At 52.7% G+C, this 21425-nt stretch overlaps 1 protein-coding gene across 4 annotated transcripts in view; it reads left to right on the forward strand.

Annotated features, from left to right (window-relative positions):
• atg9a (ATG9 autophagy related 9 homolog A (S. cerevisiae)) overlaps positions 1-16159 on the forward strand; it is a 44315-nt gene extending 28156 nt beyond the window's left edge. For all 4 annotated transcript variants that reach the window (XM_059967465.1, XM_059967467.1, XM_059967466.1 and 1 more), the window contains 6 exons: positions 1070-1297; positions 1789-1949; positions 11346-11460; positions 12127-12355; positions 13699-13832; positions 14450-16159. In XM_059967465.1, coding sequence (XP_059823448.1) covers positions 1070-1297; positions 1789-1949; positions 11346-11460; positions 12127-12355; positions 13699-13832; positions 14450-14455 — 873 coding nt within the window. In that variant the 3' untranslated portion in view covers positions 14456-16159. The remainder of the gene's footprint in view (positions 1-1069; positions 1298-1788; positions 1950-11345; positions 11461-12126; positions 12356-13698; positions 13833-14449) is intronic.
• Positions 16160-21425: the final 5266 nt, after the last annotated feature.

Below are 21425 nucleotides of genomic sequence, written 5' to 3' on the forward strand. Positions count from 1 at the left end.
CCCCCCCCCCACCACCATGTACGACCACTGACATGCCCCCCACCCCATTGCCCATCCGACTTCCCGTTTTGCCCACACTGATGGTGTTCCTCCCCCCGTAGTGGGTGCTAGATGGGCAGACAGAGGCATCAGTGTACCAACAGACGCATCGTGGACATATCTGTTGATCTCCTGACCCCCTCCCTCCGTGTGTCTTCTCTCCTACAATGGTGTTTTCCTCCCCCCATTCTACCCGCCTCCCCCCCCCCCCCCCCAGTGGGAGTCTGCCAGCCGGAGGTACCAGTATACCAGAAGGCCAAGGACAGACCCCCGTGTTGATTCCTGACTCCCTGTGCTCACCTCTGGCCCACAGACGGTGTCTCCTCTCCCCCACTCACCACCACTCTTCCACCCAGGATCTGGAGGTTCCTAAAGGCCCTCCAAAGCAACCTCCCTCCTGCAGCTCCCCCCCACTTCCATAGTCCCCCCATGACCTTTCTCCTTCCCCAGTGAAACCCATTCCTGAGTCCCCTCCCCCTGTCCGCTGGTGATATCCTCCCATTCTCTGTCCTCCCAGTTCCCCCTCCCTTGCCCCTTCCCCATTCTCTCTGCCCCTCTCCCCCTCCCCATTCTCTGCCCCCTCTCCCTCTCCCCCTCCTCATTCTCTCTGCCACCCTCTCCCTTCCCCATTCTCTCTGCCCCCTCTCCCTCACCCCTTCCTCATTCTCTCTGCCACCTTCTCCCCTTCCCCATTCTCTGCCCCCTCTCCCTGCCCCCTCTCCCTCTCCCCATTCTCTCTGCCCCCCCATTCTCTCTGCCCCCTCCCTCTCCCCCTCCCCATTCTCTCTGCCCCCTCCCTCTCCCCCTCCCCATTCTCTCTGCCCCCTCTCCCTCTGCCCCTCTCCTCCATTCTCTCTGCCCCCTCTCCCTCTCCCCAGTCTCTCTGCCCCCTCTCCCTCTCCCCCATTCTCTCTGCCCCCATTCTCTCTATCCCCTCCCCATTCTCTCTGCCCCCTGCTCTCTCTCCCCTTCCCCATTTTCTCCCCCTCCCTCTTTGCCCTCCCCCCTGACGGTGTTTCTCCCCCCACAGTGGGTGCCGGCCGGCCGGACGGAGGCCTCCGTTTACCAGCAGGCCGAGGACGGGAAGACGGAGTTGTCCCTGATGCGATTCGCCATCACCCACCCGCGCTGGCGGCCGCCTCCTCACAGCAACGCCTTCATCAGCCGGCTCAGGCAGCAGCTGTCCCAGGACCCCCCCACTGCTGGTGGCAGCCCCAACCCCGACGGGGCCCTGCACTCTCTGAACTCCCTCACCGAGGTACCGGGGAGGCAGAGAGGGAATGAGGAGGATATTGCTAGGGGACAGGGGAAGGGGTTCAGGAATGGGTTTTACCAGGGGAGGAGGATATCACTGGGGTAGAGCGGCTTCACTGTGGTCAGGCGGAGGGTGTCACTGCAGAGGGAGGTTGCTGGAGGAAGAAGGGGTAGTTTTCACTGGGGAGGGAGGGGTGTCGTGGGGGCAGCGGGAAGGAAGGCTCTATGGAAGTGGGGAGGGTAGCAGGAGGGATGTCGCTTTGGGGGGATGGTGGAAGGAGAAGCAATGGGCATTGGGAACTTCCAGATCCTGGGGTGGTGGGGTTAACGGTTAGCCCAAGGGAGTCAATGACAGGGTAGGGTCCAGACACCTGTGGGTACTGGTTGGGGTACAAGCACCTTTGGGTGCTGGGTACTGTCCAGGCACCTCTGGGTGTGTCTGGGCCTGCATGTGTGGGTGGGTGAGTTCTCTAACTATCAGGCTCTGTATTGCAGCCCCAGAGTCTGTTGGCCGGACTCCCCTCACTGCCCCTTCGAGGACCGGACTGCTCCTCCGATGCTGCCTCCTCTCTCCGTTCCTTCTCCTTCGCTCCCAGTGGCCGGCAGCCTTCCCTCCCTCGGGCCACCAATAGCACGGGGGCACCTGCTACAGCTGGGTAGGCAACTGACCTCGCCTCCTATCCCTTTCTCCCTCACCCCCCCTGTCCAGTCCTTGTCCCTCCCTCCCTACCTCCCCCAGAACGTCCCTATCTCACTGTCCCTACCCCAGCACCCTGTGCCCCACAGCAACCTTACTGGTGGGAGAGGCTGGGGCAGAGGGTGTGGATTCAATGCCGGGGTATCTGTCGGGTGTAGGCAGAAGTTCGGCTGCAGGGTAGTGTTTGGTCGGTGGGAGGGGTTTGGTTGATTGTGGGGAATGGCTGGGGTTGGGATGGGGCAGGGGCAGGGGACAGGGATATAGGGCTTTAGGTGGGGGGAGATACAGGTGTGGGGAAGGATTGGTTGCGGTTGGGTGAGGGATGAGGTGGGTGGGGTGATGAGGGGAGGAGAACACAGAGGACAAGCCCTTCAGACCGTGATATTGTGCCGACTTTCTAATCACCTACCACTCTGTGTGTAAAACATCCCCTCACCTACCACTCTGTGTGTAAAATATCCCTTCACCTACCACTCTGTGTGTAAAATATCCCCTCACCTACCACTCTGTGTGTAAAACATCCCCTCACCTACCACTCTGTGTGTAAAATATCCCCTCACCTACCACTCTGTGTGTAAAATATCCCCTCACCTACCACTCTGTGTGTAAAATATCTCCCCCCCCCCCCCCCCTCCGTACTTGCCTCAAATCACCTTAAACTTATGCTTCATCGTATTAGTCATTTTCACCCTGGGAGAAGTTGTCCCTGACTATCCACTCTGTCTATTCCTCTTATCATCTTGTACACCTCTATCAAGTCACCTCTCATCCTCCTTTGCTCCAAAGAGAAAAACCTTAGCTCGCTCGACTTATCTTCATAAGATATGCCCTCTAATCCAGACAGCAGCCTGATAAATCTTCCCTGCACCCTCTTTAAAGCTTTCACATAACCTTCTGTAAGGACGTAGCCAGAACTGAACCCAATATTCCACTTTGGTTTGTTCAGAGTTTTATAGAGTCACAAAATTACCTTCTTAACCACAGTACGCTATCTTAACCCCTTCATAACCACTTGCATGGTAACTGAGCGATCTATGGGTGTGAACCTCAAGAACCTCCTGTTCCTCCATGCTGTCAAGAATGCTTCCATTCTGTACTCTGCCTTCCAAAGTGATTCACTTCACACTTAACCGGGTTGAACTCCATCCGCCACTTCTCAGCCCACCTCTGTATCCCCTCAATGCCCCGTTGTATCCTGCAACAACCCTCCACACTATCCACTACTCCACCAACATCCGTGCCATCTGCAAACTTACTAACCCACCCTTCCACTTGATCGCAAAGACCAGGGGTCCCAGACTCCCAGAGCAGATCTATGTGGAACACTACCAGTCACCAACCTCCAAGCAGAATTCTCTCTGCTACCATCATCTGTCTTTTATAGTCAGCAAATTCTGTATCCACACAGCCAGGTTTCCCTGGATCCTATGTCTCCTGACTTTCTGAATGAGCCTACTGTCGAGAACCATATGGACACCTTACTAAAATCCACATCCACTGCTCTACCTTCATCAGTGTGCTTTGTTACATCCTCAAAAAATTAAAATGGGCTGGTGAGGTGTGACCTGCCCCTCAAAAAGCCATGCTGACTATCCCTAATCAGACTCTGCTTGTCTAAATATCCTGTCTCTAAGAATCCTCTCCAATAATTTGCCCATCACTGAAGTAAAACTCACTGGTTTATAATTCCCAGGATTATCCCTACCCCCTGTCTTAAACAAAGGTCTAACATTTGCCAACCTTCAATCATCTGACTGTAAGGCATAGCGGCAGAGTTAGGCCATTCAGCCCATCGAGTCTGCTCTACCATTTAGTCATATCTGATTTATTATTTCTCTCAACCCCATTCTCCTGCCTTCTCCCCATAACCTTTGACTCCCTATCAACCTCAACTTTAAATATGCCTAACAACTTGGACTTCACAGCCATCTGTGCTAATGAATTTCACAGATTCACTACCCTACGGCTGAAGAACTTTTTCCTCATCTCTGTTATAAAGGGTCGTTCTTACATTCTGAGGCTGTGCCCTCTGGTCTTAGACTCCCCCACTATACAAACGTGCTCTCCACATCCACTCTGTCTAGGCCTTTCAATATTCGATTAGTTTCAATGAGATTCCCCCCTCATTATTTCGAATTCTAGCAAGTACAGGCCCAGAGCCATCAAATTCTCTTCATACAGCAGTGCAAAAGTCTTAGGCTCCTATATATACATGAAGACTTTTGCACAGTACTGTAGTAACTGTATGTATTGCATTGTACTGCTGCCGTCAAAAAAAACAACACATTTCTTGATATATGTGAGTGATGATAAACCTGATATGGGTCTGATATTGTGGACTGAGAGTGGGAAGGGGGCAGGGAAGAGAGAAATGGTCAGGACAAGGGAAAGGGAGAGGGGAGGGAGCAGGAAGCATCAGAGCGAGATTCTGTAATGATCAATAAACCAATCGTTAGGAATCAAATGACCTTACCTGATGTCTCAGGGCTGGCGTGTCTGAACCCGCGCACTCTGGCACTTCTTCCCCACCTGTCCCACACCTCTCCTGCGGCGATCCACCCCCACTATTCCCAATTTCGTTTGCATGCACCAGATTTACAAACTCACTCTCTCTGCTCCGTGTTGACAAATGCAGTACTGCGCACAAGTCTTAGGCACCTTCACCATATATATGTGCCTGAGACTTTTGCACAGTGCTGTATGTTAACACTTTCATTCCCAGGATCATTCTCGTGAACCTCCTCTGGACCCTCTGGGTCTGGGTGGGTTGATGTATGATGAAAGGTTGAGTAGATTGGGACTCTACTCATTGGAGTTCCGAAGAATGAGAGGTGATCTTATTGAAACATATAAGATTGTGAAGGGGCTTGATCGGGTGGATGTGGGGAGAATGTTTCCAATGATGGGTGAAACTAGGACTGGGGGCATAATCTTAAAATAAGGGGATGCCATTCCAGGACTGAGATGAGGAGAAATTTCTTCACTCAGAGGGTAGTGGGGCTGTGGAATTTACTGCCCCAGAGAGCTGTGGAAGCTACTAAACTCAATAAATTCAAAACGGAGGTAGACGTTTTCCTGGATAAAAATGGCATTAGGGGATACGGTGAGCGAGCAGGTAAGTGGACATGAGGCTAGGTTTAGATCAGCCATGTGATCTCCTGGACCAGTTTTCGATAGCCTGGATGGGTCGGAGAGGAATTTTCCAGATTTTTTTCTCCTCAATTGGCAAATCGTTTTTTTTTTCCCCGGGTGATCACATGGGTTTGGGCGGGATGAATAATAAAATAAAATGGACGGCATGGTGCCCTGTTGGTTGGCACTGTTGCCTTGTGGGATTCGGTGAAAACTAGAGTTAAGATTGGATCAGCCATGATCTTGTTGAATGGCGGAGCAGGCTAGAGGGGCCGATTGGCCTACTCCTGCTCCTATCTCTTATGTTCTTATGTTCTCTCCAAAACTGCCTCATGTGTGGTATGTAAAGTACTTCCTAAATGCATCCATCATTTCTTTCTCCCCCATTACTACCTCTCCAGTGTCATTTTCTAGCACTCTGATACACACTTCCAACTCCCTTTTACTTTTTATACATCTGGAAAAACTTTTTGGTATCCTCTTTTATATTATTGGCTATCTTACCTTCATATTTTACCATTTCTCTCATTGCTTTTTTCATTGACCTGCTGGTTTTTAAAAGCCTCCCAGTTCTCTAACTTACCACTAATTGCTGTATTATATGACTTCTCTTTTGTTTTTACGCTGTCTTTAACTTCCCTTGTTGGAAGTTCCCATGATGTGTCATCCTCTTTATAGAATACTGCTTCATCTTTGGAATGTATCTATCCTTTGCCTTCCACATTGCCCCCAGAAACATTCTTCCCTTCCAATCAGCTTCGGCCAACTCTTCTCTCATGCCTCTGTAATTCCCTTTACTCCACTGTAATATTGATACATCTGACTTTAGCTTCTCCCTCTCAAACTGCAGGGTGAATTCTAACATATTCTGATCACTGCCTCTTAAAATTTCCTTCATCTTAAGCTCCCTAAGCTCTGCTACTCCTGTGGCCAGTGAGGACAAAAAAGATAATCACAAAAGGTACAGCAATCTCTTCCCCCTCTCCCCTTAGTACCATGTGGTATATTCCCAAGGATTTATCTATCCTAATTTTTAGCACATCCTCTTTCTTTATACAAGTATGTTCCAGTGTATCAGCCCATTTTATGCTGTTCACATACATGTCAAGGTCTCTTCCATGGGTGAATACCAAAGCAAGGTATTCAATTAGGACCTTCCCTACCTCCGCCAACTCCACATTTCCTCTACTAACCCTAATCAGTGCAACCCTCACTCGGGCCGTCCTCCTGTTCTTCCCATACATGTTGAACACCTTGGGGTTTTCCTTAATCCTATTCTCCAAGACCTTCTCATGCCCCGTTCTAGCTTTCATAAGTCCATTTTTAAGCTCCTTTCTGGCTACCTTATCTGATCCTTGCGTACTAAACCAAAAGTAAGCTTCTTTCTTCCTCTAACTAGTTGTTCCACATCTCTTGTTCTTTCATGTGACCATCTTTTCCTTGCCTCAGTGGGACAAACCCGTCCAGAGCCTCCAGCAAGAGCTTCCTGAGCAACCTCTACATTTCCTTTCTGTATTTCCTTGAGTACATCTGCCCCCAAGTTCCGGCCTAATAGCATCATAATTCCCCCCCTCCCAGTTAAATACTTTGCCATACCGTCTGCTCCTGTGTTCCAAGTCTGGCTGGGCTGTGCTGGGGACAGTGACAGTGAGGGGTTCTGAGCCAGAGCTGGGGGCCCCAAACTCCATGGATGGTCAAGGTGGGCTGGCACATTTTGCTGCCCCTTCAGAAGGAGGTTTGGTGCATTATCTTGGCGGGTGGTTGCAGTGAAGGGGGCAACTGATGGGGGGTGTGTGGTGGGGGGGGGATCTGACCCAGTGCAATGCCCTGACTCTTCATTTGCCCCATTACAAGTTGGAGAGCCGGGTTAAATGCACAGGGGGTAGAGTGTGGGTGGAGGGGGATGTCTGGTACGGGAGAGAGTCTGTCCCGGGCCGTAAACCAGACTCTGTGTCTTCCCCTGTGTCAGGTTGCAGTGCTGGATGCTGAGCATGGTGGTGGGGAGGGGGGAGAATGTATGGCAGGGGAGTGCTCTAATGTGTGTGGGAGGAGGAAAGGGCCTTTCCAGTGGGGTGGTGCCTGGCCTGGGCTGTTACCCCGACCCCATGTCTATCGAGGTGTTGCTCCATTGTTGCAGTGAGAGGGAGGGTCAGGGGTCTGACGTGTGTGGGACGAGGGGGGGTGTCCCTGTGTTTGCAGCTGGGAGTGCTGAGGGCTAAGCGTGGGGTGGGGGGTGGAAGTGTGTGGGAAGGGGAGGGGGAGGGATCGGACGTGTGGGAAGAGGGGGTGTATCCTGGACTCTGACCCTGTGTTTACCCCATTACTGCATCTGGGTGCTGTGTGGAGGGGGTGGAGTGTATGGGAGGAGGAGGGTTCATCCTGGACTCTGACCCTGTGTTTGCCCCATTACTACATCTGGGTGCTGTGTGGAGGGGATGGAGTGTATGGGAGGAGGGGGGTTTATCCTGGACTCTGACCCTGTGTTTAACCCCGTTACTGCAGCCGGGTGCTGTGTAGAGGGGGTGTAGAGTGTGTGGGAGGGGGTGTGTCCTGGACTCTGACCCTGTGTTTGCCCCGTTACTGCAGCCGGGTGCTGTGTAGAGGGGGTGTGTCCTGCTCTCTGACAGTGTTTGCCCCTTAACTGCAGCCGGGTGCTGTGTAGAGGGGGTGTAGAGTGTGTGGGAGGGGGTGTGTCCTGCTCTCTGACCCTGTGTTTGCCCCGTTACTGCAGCCGGGTGCTGTGTAGAGGGGGTGTGTCCTGCTCTCTGACCCTGTGTTTGCCCCGTTACTGCAGCCGGGTGCTGTGTAGAGGGGGTGTGTCCTGCTCTCTGACTGTGTTTGCCCCGTTACTGCAGCCGGGTGCTGTGTAGAGGGGGTGTGTCCTGCTCTCTGACTGAGTTTGCCCCGTTACTGCAGCCGGGTGCTGTGTAGAGGGGGTGTGTCCTGCTCCCTGACAGTGTTTGCCCCGTTACTGCAGCCGAGTGCTGTGTAGAGGGGATGTGTCCTGCTCTCTGACTGAGTTTGCCCCGTTACTGCAGCCGGGTGCTGTGTAGAGGGGGTGTGTCCTGCTCTCTGACAGTGTTTGCCCCGTTACTGCAGCCGGGTGCTGTGTAGAGGGGGTGTGTCCTGCTCTCTGACTGAGTTTGCCCCGTTACTGCAGCCGGGTGCTGTGTAGAGGGGGTGTGTCCTGCTCTCTGACTGAGTTTGCCCCGTTACTGCAGCCAGGTGCTGTGTAGTGGGGGTGTGTCCTGCTCTCTGACTGAGTTTGCCCCATTACTGCAGCCGGGTGCTGTGTAGAGGGGGTGTGTCCTGCTCTCTGACTGAGTTTGCCCCATTACTGCAGCCGGGTGCTGTGTAGAGGGGGTGTGTCCTGCTCTCTGACTGAGTTTGCCCCATTACTGCAGCCGGGTGCTGTGTAGAGGGGGTGTGTCCTGCTCTCTGACAGTGTTTGCCCCGTTACAGCAGCCGGGTGCTGTGTAGAGGGGGTGTGTCCTGCTCTCTGACAGTGTTTGCCCCGTTACAGCAGCCGGGTGCTGTGTAGAGGGGGTGTGTCCTGCTCTCTGACTGTGTTTGCCCCGTTACTGCAGCCGGGTGCTGTGTAGAGGGGGTGTGTCCTGCTCTCTGACAGTGTTTGCCCCATTACAGCAGCCGGGTGCTGTGTAGAGGGGGTGTGTCCTGCTCTCTGACAGTGTTTGCCCCGTTACAGCAGCCGGGTGCTGTGTAGAGGGGGTGTGTCCTGCTCTCTGACAGTGTTTGCCCCGTTACTGCAGCCGGGTGCTGTGCAGAGGGGGTGTGTCCTGCTCTCTGACAGTGTTTGCCCCTTAACTGCAGCCAGGTGCTGTGTAGAGGGGGTGTGTCCTGCTCTCTGACTGAGTTTGCCCCGTTACTGCAGGTCCGATTGCTGTGTAGAGGGGGTGTGTCCTGCTCTCTGACAGTGTTTGCCCCATTACTGCAGCCGGGTGCTGTGTAGAGGGGGTGTGTCCTGCTCTCTGACTGAGTTTGCCCCGTTACTGCAGCCGGGTGCTGTGTAGAGGGGGTGTGTCCTGCTCTCTGACAGTGTTTGCCCCATTACTGCAGCCGGGTGCTGTGTAGAGGGGGTGTGTCCTGCTCTCTGACAGTGTTTGCCCCATTACTGCAGCCGGGTGCTGTGTAGAGGGGGTGTGTCCTGCTCTCTGACAGTGTTTGCCCTGTTACTGCAGCCGGGTGCTGTGTTGAGGGGGTGTGTCCTGCTCTCTGACAGTGTTTGCCCCGTTACTGCAGGTCCAGGTGCTGTGTAGAGGGGGTGTGTCCTGCTCTCTGACTGTGTTTGCCCCATTACTGCAGCCGTGTGCTGTGTAGAGGGGGTGTGTCCTGCTCTCTGACTGTGTTTGCCCCGTTACTGCAGGTCCGGGTGCTGTGTAGAGGGGGTGTGTCCTGCTCTCTGACTGAGTTTGCCCTGTTACTGCAGCCGGGTGCTGTGTAGAGGGGGTGTGTCCTGCTCTCTGACAGTGTTTGCCCCATTACTGTAGACGGGTGCTGTGTAGAGGGGGTGTGTCCTGCTCTCTGACTGAGTTTGCCCTGTTACTGCAGCCGGGTGCTGTGTAGAGGGGGTGTGTCCTGCTCTCTGACAGTGTTTGCCCCATTACTGTAGCCGGGTGCTGTGTAGAGGGGGTGTGTCCTGCTCTCTGACTGAGTTTGCCCCGTTACTGCAGGTCCGGGTGCTGTGTAGAGGGGTGTGTCCTGCTCTCTGACTGAGTTTGCCCCGTTACTGCAGCCGGGTGATGTGTAGAGGGGGTGTGTCCTGCTCTCTGACAGTGTTTGCCCTGTTACTGCAGCCGGGTGCTGTGTAGAGGGGGTGTATCCTGCTCTCTGACAGTGTTTGCCCCGTTACTGCAGGTCCGGGTGCTGTGTAGAGGGGGTGTGTCCTGCTCTCTGACAGTGTTTGCCCTGTTACTGCAGCCGGGTGCTGTGTAGAGGGGGTGTATCCTGCTCTCTGACAGTGTTTGCCCCGTTACTGCAGCCGGGTGCTGTGTAGAGGGGGTGTGTTCTGCTCTCTGACAGTGTTTGCCCCGTTACTGCAGCCGGGTGCTGTGTAGAGGGGGTGTGTTCTGCTCTCTGACAGTGTTTGCCCTGTTACTGCAGCCGTGTGCTGTGTAGAGGGGGTGTGTCCTGCTCTCTGACTGAGTTTGCCCCGTTACTGCAGCCGGGTGCTGTGTAGAGGGGGTGTGTCCTGCTCTCTGACTGAGTTTGCCCCGTTACTGTAGCCGGGTGCTGTGTAGAGGGGGTGTGTCCTGCTCTCTGACAGTGTTTGCCCCGTTACTGTAGCCGGGTGCTGTGTAGAGGGGGTGTGTCCTGCTCTCTGACAGTGTTTGCCCCGTTACTGCAGCCGGGTGCTGTGTAGAGGGGGTGTATCCTGCTCTCTGACTGAGTTTGCCCCGTTACTGCAGGTCCGGGTGCTGTGTAGAGGGGGTGTGTCCTGCTCTCTGACTGAGTTTGCCCCGTTACTGTAGCCGGGTGCTGTTTAGAGGGGGTGTGTCCTGCTCTCTGACTGAGTTTGCCCCGTTACTATAGCCGGGTGCTGTGTAGAGGGGGTGTGTCCTGCTCTCTGACAGTGTTTGCCCCATTACTGCAGGTCCGAGTGCTGTGTAGAGGGGGTGTGTCCTGCTCTCTGACAGTGTTTGCCCCGTTACTGCAGCCGGGTGCTGTGTAGAGGGGGTGTGTCCTGCTCTCTGACTGAGTTTGCCCCGTTACTGCAGCCGGGTGCTGTGTAGAGGGGGTGTGTCCTGCTCTCTGACTGAGTTTGCCCCGTTACTGTAGCCGGGTGCTGTGTAGAGGGGGTGTGTCCTGCTCTCTGACAGTGTTTGCCCCGTTACAGCAGCCGGGTGCTGTGTAGAGGGGGTGTGTCCTGCTCTCTGACAGTGTTTGCCCCATTACTGCAGCTGGGTGCTGTGTAGAGGGGGTGTGTTCTGCTCTCTGACAGTGTTTGCCCCGTTACTGCAGCCGGGTGCTGTGTAGAGGGGGTGTGTCCTGCTCTCTGACAGTGTTTGCCCCGTTACTGCAGCCGGGTGCTGTGTAGAGGGGGTGTGTCCTGCTCTCTGACAGTGTTTGCCCCGTTACTGCAGCCGGGTGCTGTGTAGAGGGGGTGTGTCCTGCTCTCTGACTGAGTTTGCCCCGTTACTGCAGCCGGGTGCTGTGTAGAGGGGGTGTGTCCTGCTCTCTGACTGAGTTTGCCCTGTTACTGCAGGTCCGATTGCTGGATGCTGAGCACAGAGAGCAGCGTGTGGGAGGGGTTGCCGCCGAGCAGCCGGGCCGAGCTCGCCTCCAGTCAGATGAGTCTGCACACCCTCTACATGCATGAGGTAAGCACTGGACCGTCACCCCTCCACCCCCACTGCTGACCCCTGGAACCTCACCCCTCACCACACTACAGCACAGAAACAGGCCCTTCAGCCCGTCTTCTCCATGCCTCGTCCCATCGACCTGGAACCATACCATGTCCCTCCATCCCCCTCCCATCCACGTACCTATCCAAACTTCGCCTAATTTTTCAAATCCAACCTGCATCCACCACTTGCCGTGGTAGCTTTTTCAACCCTCTGAGTGAGGAAATTCCCCCTCCTGTTCCCCGTAAAAATTTCACCTGTCACCCTTAATCCATGACCTCAAGTTTTCGTCTCACCCAACCTCGGTGGAAAAAGCCTGAGATTCTGCAGATGCTGGAAATCCAGAGCAACACACACACACACACACACACACACACACACACACACACACACACACACACACACACACGCAATGCTGCAGGAACTCAGCAGGTCAGGCAGCATCTATGGAGGAAAATATAGGGCTCGTATCTATACCCCTCATAATTTTGTATATCTCACCCACCCTCTTGTCCCCTCCGACCCAACCACTTAGTTCACCGCCTGCACCCCTGCTCATCGATCATGCTCCCACCCACTCTCTTCGTGTGCACTATCCCCCCCCCCCCCATCCCACCCCAAGGTGACTTTCTCTCTCTACAGTTCCACAAGCAGCAGACGCAGGGGGAGTCAACGCGACACGTCTGGTATCGACACGAGAGTGATGAGAGTGGGGAGAGCGGCCCAGAGGAGGCAGAGGGCAACAGGCCACCCCCACCGCTCATCCCCCGGTCCTCCACCTACCCTGTGTCCGGCAACCAGCCCGTGGACTCCCGTGACCCGTCCCTGCCGCTCCTGTCCTCTCACTCCAGGAGATACGGAGGCACCGGCGGTAAGAGCCATCTACACACGTTACTGACCCCGGGCGGGTAGAGTTCCTTCTGTCTCTGGGTGGGGTTCAGCCCTTGTGTTTCCTCGCTTGGGGGGTGGGGGGAGTTCCCGCTATCTTTGGGTAGGTACAGAACTGGGTTCTCCTTCCGTGTGGGCAATGTTCCCTCTAATGTGTAATGACCAACGTGCGCAAAAGCCTTGTGCTGTGTCATTTTTTTGTCCAGTGGCAACACGCACGTACGGAGTTTAAGTGGAAGTAAACCTGAAGCTATTCTAAAGATAATAAGCCGTTCCATTTTAAATTAGCTAGCAGTTATTTTGCGCTTCACACCCTTTACTTCTTTGGAATTTGACATAGTGGATCAGTAATTTCTGCATTAAAAGCCAGTATAAATTAACCAGTTCTAAAATCTGCAGACGAACCATCGCAATTCCACGTTGTCAACACTGTCCGAACAGAAACCGGAAAAGGAAATGTGATTGTGTACGATCGTGAAATATACTGACCGTGCCAACGAGGTAGAGGGTGACAAGCTTCTGTGCGCAGTTTAAGTTCCTTTGTGCTCTGGTAGCAAGGGGTGTGTGCAGGAGCAGACGTGCACATTGGGAGCATAGCCTGTGGGGGAGGTTCAGAACTGCGCTCTCCGTACCTGCGACCTAGGTTCAGTGCTGGGCTGTCTCCATTTGACCATCATGGCTGGCAGAGCCACTGCCACACCTCCAGAGACCAGGTCCGATTTCTGATGAAGGACCTTGGCCCGAGGTATCAAATGTTTATTGCCCTTATAGATGCTGCCTAACCTGCTGAGTTCCTCCAGCATTTAGTGTGTGTGGATCAAGACTTCCAGCGTCTGCACCACCAAAAATGGCCCTTTGGCCCATCTAGTCCATGCTGACCTGTCACTCCTGTATTTATGGGTCCGATTTAAACCTCTAATGCTGTCCATGTGGAGTTTGCATGTTTCCCCTCCATCCAGATGGGTTAATCTCGGGTGCTCCAATTTGCCAGAGTTGTGTTGGTCGGTGAGTTACTCCCAGTGGGTGGGGGGGCTGTGGAGTGGTGTGAGAGCTGGGGGCTGTGAATGGGCACGTGATGGAGAGCAGGTTACGAGGAATAGGTCTGACGGGTGTGGTGTTCAGTGGACCAAATGACCTGATTGTTGTAAGGAAAAGTGGTTCCTGTGGCCCAGTGCTGGCTGCGAGATTGCCCTGTAACCACCGCAGGGTCCAGTTACTGATGGGCTGAAGGATCGGTCTTCCTCCTCTACCTCCCTTGTGCATGGCCTTGGTTTAACTCCTCTCCCCCCCCCCCCCCCACCCCCCAACGTTCTCTGTCGTCTCCAGGTTTCTCCTCCGCCCAGAGACTCGTGAACCGGGGGGCGATGGGGGGCTGGGCAGAGGCCGGGTCACGCTCACCACAGACGCAGGTCCTACCAGAGGAGGGGTCTGAGGATGAGCTGCCCTCGCAGACACACCAGGTGCGTATGTCCCAAAGAGGCTTTCACCCACACACTGGACTTGCTGGGGTCACGCACCGGCGTCTGCCAAGAGACAGTGGGTCAGGGCCGTGGAAGGGCGGTGGGATCCTTGTGCCCGAGTCTGTGTGGTCAGTGCACTAGGGTTGGCAGGACCGATTCCGGTCCCAGGGCAGAGATGGGGGTTGCACGGTCGAGCGCTGGGCTCTGTGCAGTCCACACCGGGCTGGCGTGCTGGGTCCAGGTCCCGTGGGTAGCGCCAGTGGTGGTGCAAGGACATTAGGAAGGACATGGGCTCACGTGTCAGCTTCCTGTGGGCAGGGATGGAGTTGGAACAGAGGGTGGGAGGGCATGGGGGTAGGGTGAGGTCTGTGAGCCCGGCCCCATGGTCAGAGATGGTGGGGAAAGCTGGGATCAGTTTTCTGGGGTCTATGCGGTCCACGTGGCGAGCCAGAGGGACTGTTTCCGGTTCTGTGGACGGGGGTGGGGAAGGACAGGGTCTGTGTGCCAGGCTGGTGGGCCCAGTCTGGGTCCCTTTGTCAGAGATGGTGGACGGATGGGGGAGAGAGGGTGGTGGAGAAGGATGGGCACTCTGACCGAATGTTCCTCCTTTGTGCTAGGTGTAGAGGGAGAGAGAAAAAGAGAGACGGAGCCAGAAGGAAGCGACAGCTGATTCATCGCAGTCTGAGCCCAGCACGGGTCCCATCCCGTCCATCCACCATCATTGTCTGTCTGCCCGTCCACCCAGTCAGCTCGCGCCTCACCGCGTGTTGTGGGGTGTCCCTTCACCTCTTGGTGTGGCTTCTGTCATTGTAGGGAGAGGGCATGGTGGGTGGGGGAGTATTTGCCACTGTGGTGGTTTGGGAAGCTCTGGGGGCTGTAGTCACTCTGCAAAATGTTGTTTGGATGTCTCCTGCTGACAGGGTTGGGCGGGGTGAGGGGAAGTTGGTGACAGTGGAGTAAGGATGGGAGGGGGCTTCCCATTGCCTGGTGATGTGCATCCTGCATTGGGGCGGCCAAGGAGAGGAGCTGTCACAAGGGAGCGCTGCCCCTCATTCTCCGAGTTACAGCTCGTCCTGCTCTGTCTATCCCCGCACCCATCCCCTCTCCACTCCTCTCACCCTCCTCACTGTTCCCCTTCTGTACTACCCCCTCCCCTTGGACCCTGTCCCTCTGGGTGGGGTCTGACCAGGGTCTCCCAGAATGGGAACGTTGTTCCAGCCTTGGGTTGATCCGGTGTTCCCAGTGTTAGCCACTGGCTCTAGTTATGTTGGGGGTTTGGTGACCTCATCTCTCGGCGCCTCCTCTGTCTTGTCCCTATTGTTCTGCCCCCATAGAGCCCCCACCTCACCAAGGTGTTGACTATTAATCAACAGAACTAGGCAACTCATAATTAATCAATGTTTGCACTTTATTGTCTCTGCACAAACAACAATGTAACTATGTTGACCCCTGGGCCAACATCATGAATTCTACTATTCCCTCTGTACCAATACTCACTCAGACAACTTGTTGAATTTATAACACCGAAATAGGGGATGGCTGTTGGCCAGGCAATTGATCCTTCCTTCCCCCTGCCCCTGGCATGGAGGCTTTTCCTCACAATGGTTAGTCTCTGGAGTTCTTGCCCCTTTGCATTTGAAGGTCCTAACTCTTCTAGTCTTTCCCATCAGTTCAAAAGTTTCACTCCATTCTTGTTGATTCTCGGTCATCTAACTGACCTATGTCACCGTCTCTTTGGCTGTGGTCCAAGCCAGCATCCATTTATCACCATCTCCCACAAGTGACTGCTGTTAATTTATGGCTCTTTGTTCCAAACCGGTAACCAGCTTGAATGACTCAGGGCAGACACCGACCCCGCCATTTACAAACCTACATGTTATATTATACCAAAGAACACCTCGCAAATAATTTCTTACTTGGAAATTATCTCTAGTCCACCAGAGCCTCTACTTTAAAACACTGATTCAACCAAGCAAATTCAGTTTACAAAATGGAGGATGCAGAGAAGCTTCACAAAATGGTTGTGTCCTTTCCTTCCACCTTAATTCAAGAACAAAGGCAATTGGTTTGTTTACTTCCACTGTCCTTGACCCATTCGAGTTCAATGTTTTCTTCTATAGTTTAATTTCTTCCTGGCCAGCAAGGGTTTCCGCTCTGAGGAGAACCTGCGAACCAAAGGAATGGCGCTTGGTGGGGGTGAAGGGGGTGTGGAGTTGGGATTAATAGTAGAGAGGTGAATGTGAGCTGGGTGGGGTATAGTGAAAGGTTTTTGAGTGTGGGGTAGATATGAGAGCGGTAGGGTTGGGCTGGACAGGGTGGGTGAGAAGGTGGAGGTGAGAGGAGAGGGGGTGTGCTGGAGAGGGTGGGTGAGAAGGGGGTTGCGCTGGAGAGGGCGGGTGTGAGGGTGGAGGTGATGGGGGTGTGCTGGAGAGGCTGGGTGAGAAGGGGGTTGCGCTGGAGAGGGCGGGTGTGAGGGTGGAGGTGAGAGGAGAGGGGGTGTGCTAGAGAGGGTGGGTGTGAGGGTGGAGGTGATGGGGGTGTGCTGGAGAGGGTGGGTGAGAAGGGAGGGGGTGGGCTGGAGGGCGGGTGTGAGGGTGGAGGTGATGGGGGTGTGCTGGAGAGGGTGGGTGAGAAGGGAGGGGGTGGGCTGGAGGGCGGGTGTGAGGGTGGAGGTGATGGGGGTGTGCTGGAGAGGGTGGGTGAGAAGGGAGGGGGTGGGCTGGAGAGGGTGGGTATGAAGGTGGAGGGCAGCGGGGGTGAGAGGGAGAAAGAGTGGTTGGAGGAAAGGGTGGGAGTGAATATTGGTGTGGAGGGGTGCGGGATTTGGCTCTGTGCCAGTGCTGGTTTCACAGACTGTAGTTGGGGGAGCTGTCAGGACAGAGAAGGGAGGATCTGGGTGACATGGGAAGAGGTGTGGGGCTTTTGAATGATGGAGTTGTCAGTGATAGTGGGGAACTCTGAGGGGTGTGGGATGGGAATTGGAGAGTTGAGTTGGGGAGAGGAGGCAGTCAGAGTTAATGGGGAGAGACTGAGTGTGAGGTGTTGGGGACGTGAGGGAAGGAGTGAGGGGACATTGGGGTGTGCAATTTGGACCAGAATCCTACCCTAGCAGTGCCCCCTGCCCTCTGACTCTCCCCCACCTTTCACCCCACCCGCCCCCACCCTCTGGATTCAGATACAGATTTATTTATCGATGTACTCTACATCAGGCAGGCATTTAGGGTGAGAGGGGGTCATTTCAAAGGAGATGTGAGGGGTAAGTAATTACGCAGAGTGGGTGTCTGGAGTGTGCTGCCTGGGGTGGTGGTACAGGCAGATACCTTTCATATAGGCACATGAATGAAAGGAAAACAGAAGCATATGGGATTAGTTTTATTGCCCATTTAATTGGTTTAAAGGGCCTGTTCCTGCGTTGTACTGTTCTGTGTTCAATGGAACATACAGTGAAATGCTTTGCGTTACCAATCAACACAACCTCGGGATGTGCTGCTGGTGGGAGCCCACAAATGTTGCCACATGTTCCAATGCTGATATAGCATGCCCACCATGTTTCCAGAGGGGCTGGTTCCGCTGTTGGTGACCAGATCTGACTAAATTAAATGAAAGGGAATTATTTGCAGGGACAGTCTCTGCAGGCAGTAATCCCCTGCCATCCCGACCTCCGGTCTCCAAACTTCAGCCTCTGCAGATCAACCTCCAGATTTCTGATCAACCTTTGGGTTTAAATCTTCATTGTTGTCCCTGGAACCCCAGAACTCCAGCAACACCAGCTGACCAGCTCTCGTGCTGCCTGCTTACATGAACATCCAATCCCAAGAACCACTGACCTGGGACAGCCCAACATCCATGGGTGTCCTCATTCCCCAGTCCACATCACTGGATTTTAAGCACAGAGCAGAGGCCTGGACTGCAGCCTGACCTCAAACTTCTCCACATCTCTCTGGGTGGACCTCAGCAATACAAAGATGCAGTCTCTCTGATGAGGTGGTACTACAGACCTCCCAATAGCCAGTGGGAGACAGAGAAACAGACATGTAAACAGATATGAGAAAGATATAAGGGTAGTGGATATTCCCCAAATACTGACTGGAGCTCCCAAAATTCCCGAGGCTTCAATGCAGCAGACTTTATTTGGTGCATCCAGAAAGATTTCTTGACGCAGAACAGATAATTCAAACAAGAGAAGGGGCCATATCAGTGTTTAGGAACTGAGGCCAGTTACAGTGGGAGAAAATTTTGGGAACAGTGCCCATTTTTCCCCCTTTCCCCCAGTCCCAGGGTTGGACTTTGGGTTGGCTGACACATTGGTGTAGACATGCCCCACGCCTGCTTGTTCAGGTTGCTGCACACTGGGGCTGGAGGTGACACTCCCTGCCCGTTTCTCAGATCATGTTCTGTACAGAATATTCTTGTCTGCTGATTTGGATGGGTGTGGACAAAGGTCCAAGTGATTGTGTGAGTGTTGGTTATCTGATTGGACTTTTCTAATGTCCTGTGATTTTTACTAATGACCTGATTGTAATTGTGGATGTTAAAGGGAATCTCTCCCGAGCCCAAAAGGCACAATCGATCAGTTCCATGTTCATTTGCACTTTGTAGCCGTTGGTGTACAGACCTGTTTATAGAGATTATGTATATTGCATGTTTTTTAACAGATGTATCGCTGTTGATAATAAAACAAACTACGTCAGAGTGGTCAAAATCTACCTTCCACAGAGTGCTGGAGGAACTCAGCAGGTCAGGCAGCATCTATAGAGGGGAAAAAACAGTTGTTTCAGGTTGAGACCCTTCAACTAGGGATAAGATTCCTCTGGACTCTCTCCTGAGGGTTATACTGGTTTCTTCCCTTTTCCTTTCCCATTGTAAAGGCCCATAACATCAATTGTTTGTTCCTCTCCATTCAGATGCAGATATACAGCATTTATCATATCTACTTGGAACGTTCAGTGTATTACAACCAATGCACCTAAGGATGTGTTAGAGGGGGCAGCTTGGAAGAGTTGCCGAATGTTCCGGTGCAAGCCCACCATGCTTGGCAGAACAATACAACAAGCAATAGCAAACACACCCTTCTCCTCTCTCCCATCCTCCCGTCCACACGGACGGTTCTCTAACACCAGGACAGGTCTCCAGCAGCCTCCAGTCTCCAGACTTCAGCCATTTGACTCCAACTTGTAGACTTCTGATCAACCTTTTGGCTTAAATCTTCAGTATTGACCCCTGGACTATCTGATGATGGGTCGCAGATCTTCAGGCTGGCTGATGGACTGATCCCCGTGCCTCATACTTGCAAGAGTATCTGATCCCAGGACCACTTGACATCCACAGTTGTCCTTCATCACCCATCCTCGTTGCTGGCTTTCAAGTGCAGAGTGGAGCCCTCAACTCCAGCATGACCTCTAACTCCCCTACATCACTATCCCTAAACCCTAATGCAACTCTTAACTCCCTTTTCTGTTCCCAAAAGCATCTAATTACTAAGTCTGAACCATGATCTGAATGGAGACTACAGCCCAGTGCCATCTTGGCCAGAAGCATAGATGCTACCTGACCTGAATTCCTACAGCATTGTGCATGTGTGTGTGTTGCTCTAGATTTCCAGCATCTGCAGAATCTCTTGTGCTTACATTTCCCTGCCTTTTCCTGAAGCCTCATTCGGAAGTGACAGAGAGGGAGGTAAAAGCAATGGGGGAGGTCCATTACTGATCAGGGATGATGTCACAGAGAGGACATGGTGGATGGCTCATCCACTGACAAAGTTGGTAGAGCTCAGGGATGAGGAAGTTGCAATCTCTTTGATAGAGTCATAATACAGACCCCGCCAATAGCCAGTGGGACACAGGGAAACGTAAACAGACATTGGAAAAATATAACAGGGTAGTTGTAGTTGGTACTCTCCAAATATTGACTGGGACTCCTGAAGTGCCCGAGACTTCGATGCAGCCAAATTTGTTGCATCCAGAAAGATTTCTTGACACAAAATGTAGATAATCCAACCAAGAGAAAGGGCCATACCGGAATTTGGGAAACGTGAATGGCCTGGTAATTGGAGTTTCAGTGGGAGAGCATTTTTGGAACAGCGATCACAACTCGGTAAGTTAATTGGAGTTGGTTTATTATTGTCAAGTACCACATAAAATGAAAAGCCTGTCTGGCATACTGTTCGTAAGGATAAATTCATCACATCAGTGCATTGAGGTAGAACTAGAGTAAAACAATAATAGAATGCAGAATAAAGTGTTACAGAGAAAGTGTAGGTCAGCAATAAAGTTGCAAGATCATACTGAGGTAGATTGTGAAGGCAGGAGTCCATCTAATCACACTAGGGATCCATTGAATATCATAACAGCGGGTTAGTAGCTCTCCTTGAGTCGGGTGCTACGTGATTTCAGGATTTTGTATTTTCTGTTCGATGGAAGGGAGAATGTCCAGGATGCGCGGTGCCTATCATGCTGGCTGCTCTACCGAGGCAGCAAAACGTGTAGAGAACCTGTAGGCGAATAGCTTCTTCTTTATATGTGAGAATTAAAATGCAAGCAGGGAATTTGAAATTTATTTCACCATCGGGGGGGGGGGGTGCGAGAGATGAAATATGAAAGCAGGTTAGCAAAAGCTTTTTCAAGTATGTGAGCTATAGACGCGAGATGAGATTGGATATGGGATCACTATAAAATGAGACCGGAGAAATAATAACGGGACAAGGAGATGGCAGATGAACTAAATGAGCATTTTGCATTGGTCTTCACTGTGGAAGACACTAGCAGTGTGCCAGTTGTTGAAGGTTGTGAAAGAAGAGAAATGAGTGGAGTTAGTATTACAAGGGAGAAGGTGCTCAAAAAGCTGAAAGACCTAAGGGTGCATAAGTCACCTGGACCAGATGAACTGCACCCTAGGGTTCTGGAAGAGGTAGTGATTGAGTTTGTGGAAGCCTTAGTAATGATCGTTAAAAAAAACACATTGGACTCTGGCATGGTGCCAGAGGACTGGAAAATTCCAAATGTCAATCCACTCTTCAAGAAAGGAGGGAGGCAGCAGAAAGGAAATTATAGACCAGTTAGCCTGACCTCAGTGGGTGGGAAGATGTTTGAGTCAATTGTTAAGGATGAAGTTATGGAGAATTTGGTGACACAGGACAAGATTGGACAAAGTCAGCATGGTTTCTTTAAGGAAAAATCTTGTCTGACGAATCTGTTGGAATTCTTTGAGGAGATTCCAAGTAGGATAGATAAAGGGGATGTAGTTGATGTAAGTTTGGACTTTCAGAAGACCTTTGACAAGGTGCCTCACGTGAGGCTGCATACCACGTTACTAGCCCATGGTATTACAGGAAGGTTCCTAGCATGGTTAGAGCTGATTGGTAGGAGGCAGTGAGTGGGAATAAAAGGATCCTTTTCTGGTTGGCTGCCAGTGACTAGTGGTATTCTGCAGGGGTTAGTGTTCGGATCACTTATTTTTTATGCTGTATATAAATGATTTAGATGATGGAATAGATGGCTTTGTTGCCAAGTTTGTAGATGATACGTAGATTGGTGGAGGGGCAGGTAGTGTTGAGGAAACAGGTAGGCTGCAGAAGGATTTAGATTAAGAAAGTGG

Source organism: Hypanus sabinus, chromosome 4 (assembly GCF_030144855.1).
Source record: "Hypanus sabinus isolate sHypSab1 chromosome 4, sHypSab1.hap1, whole genome shotgun sequence".
NCBI lineage: Eukaryota > Metazoa > Chordata > Chondrichthyes > Myliobatiformes > Dasyatidae > Hypanus > Hypanus sabinus.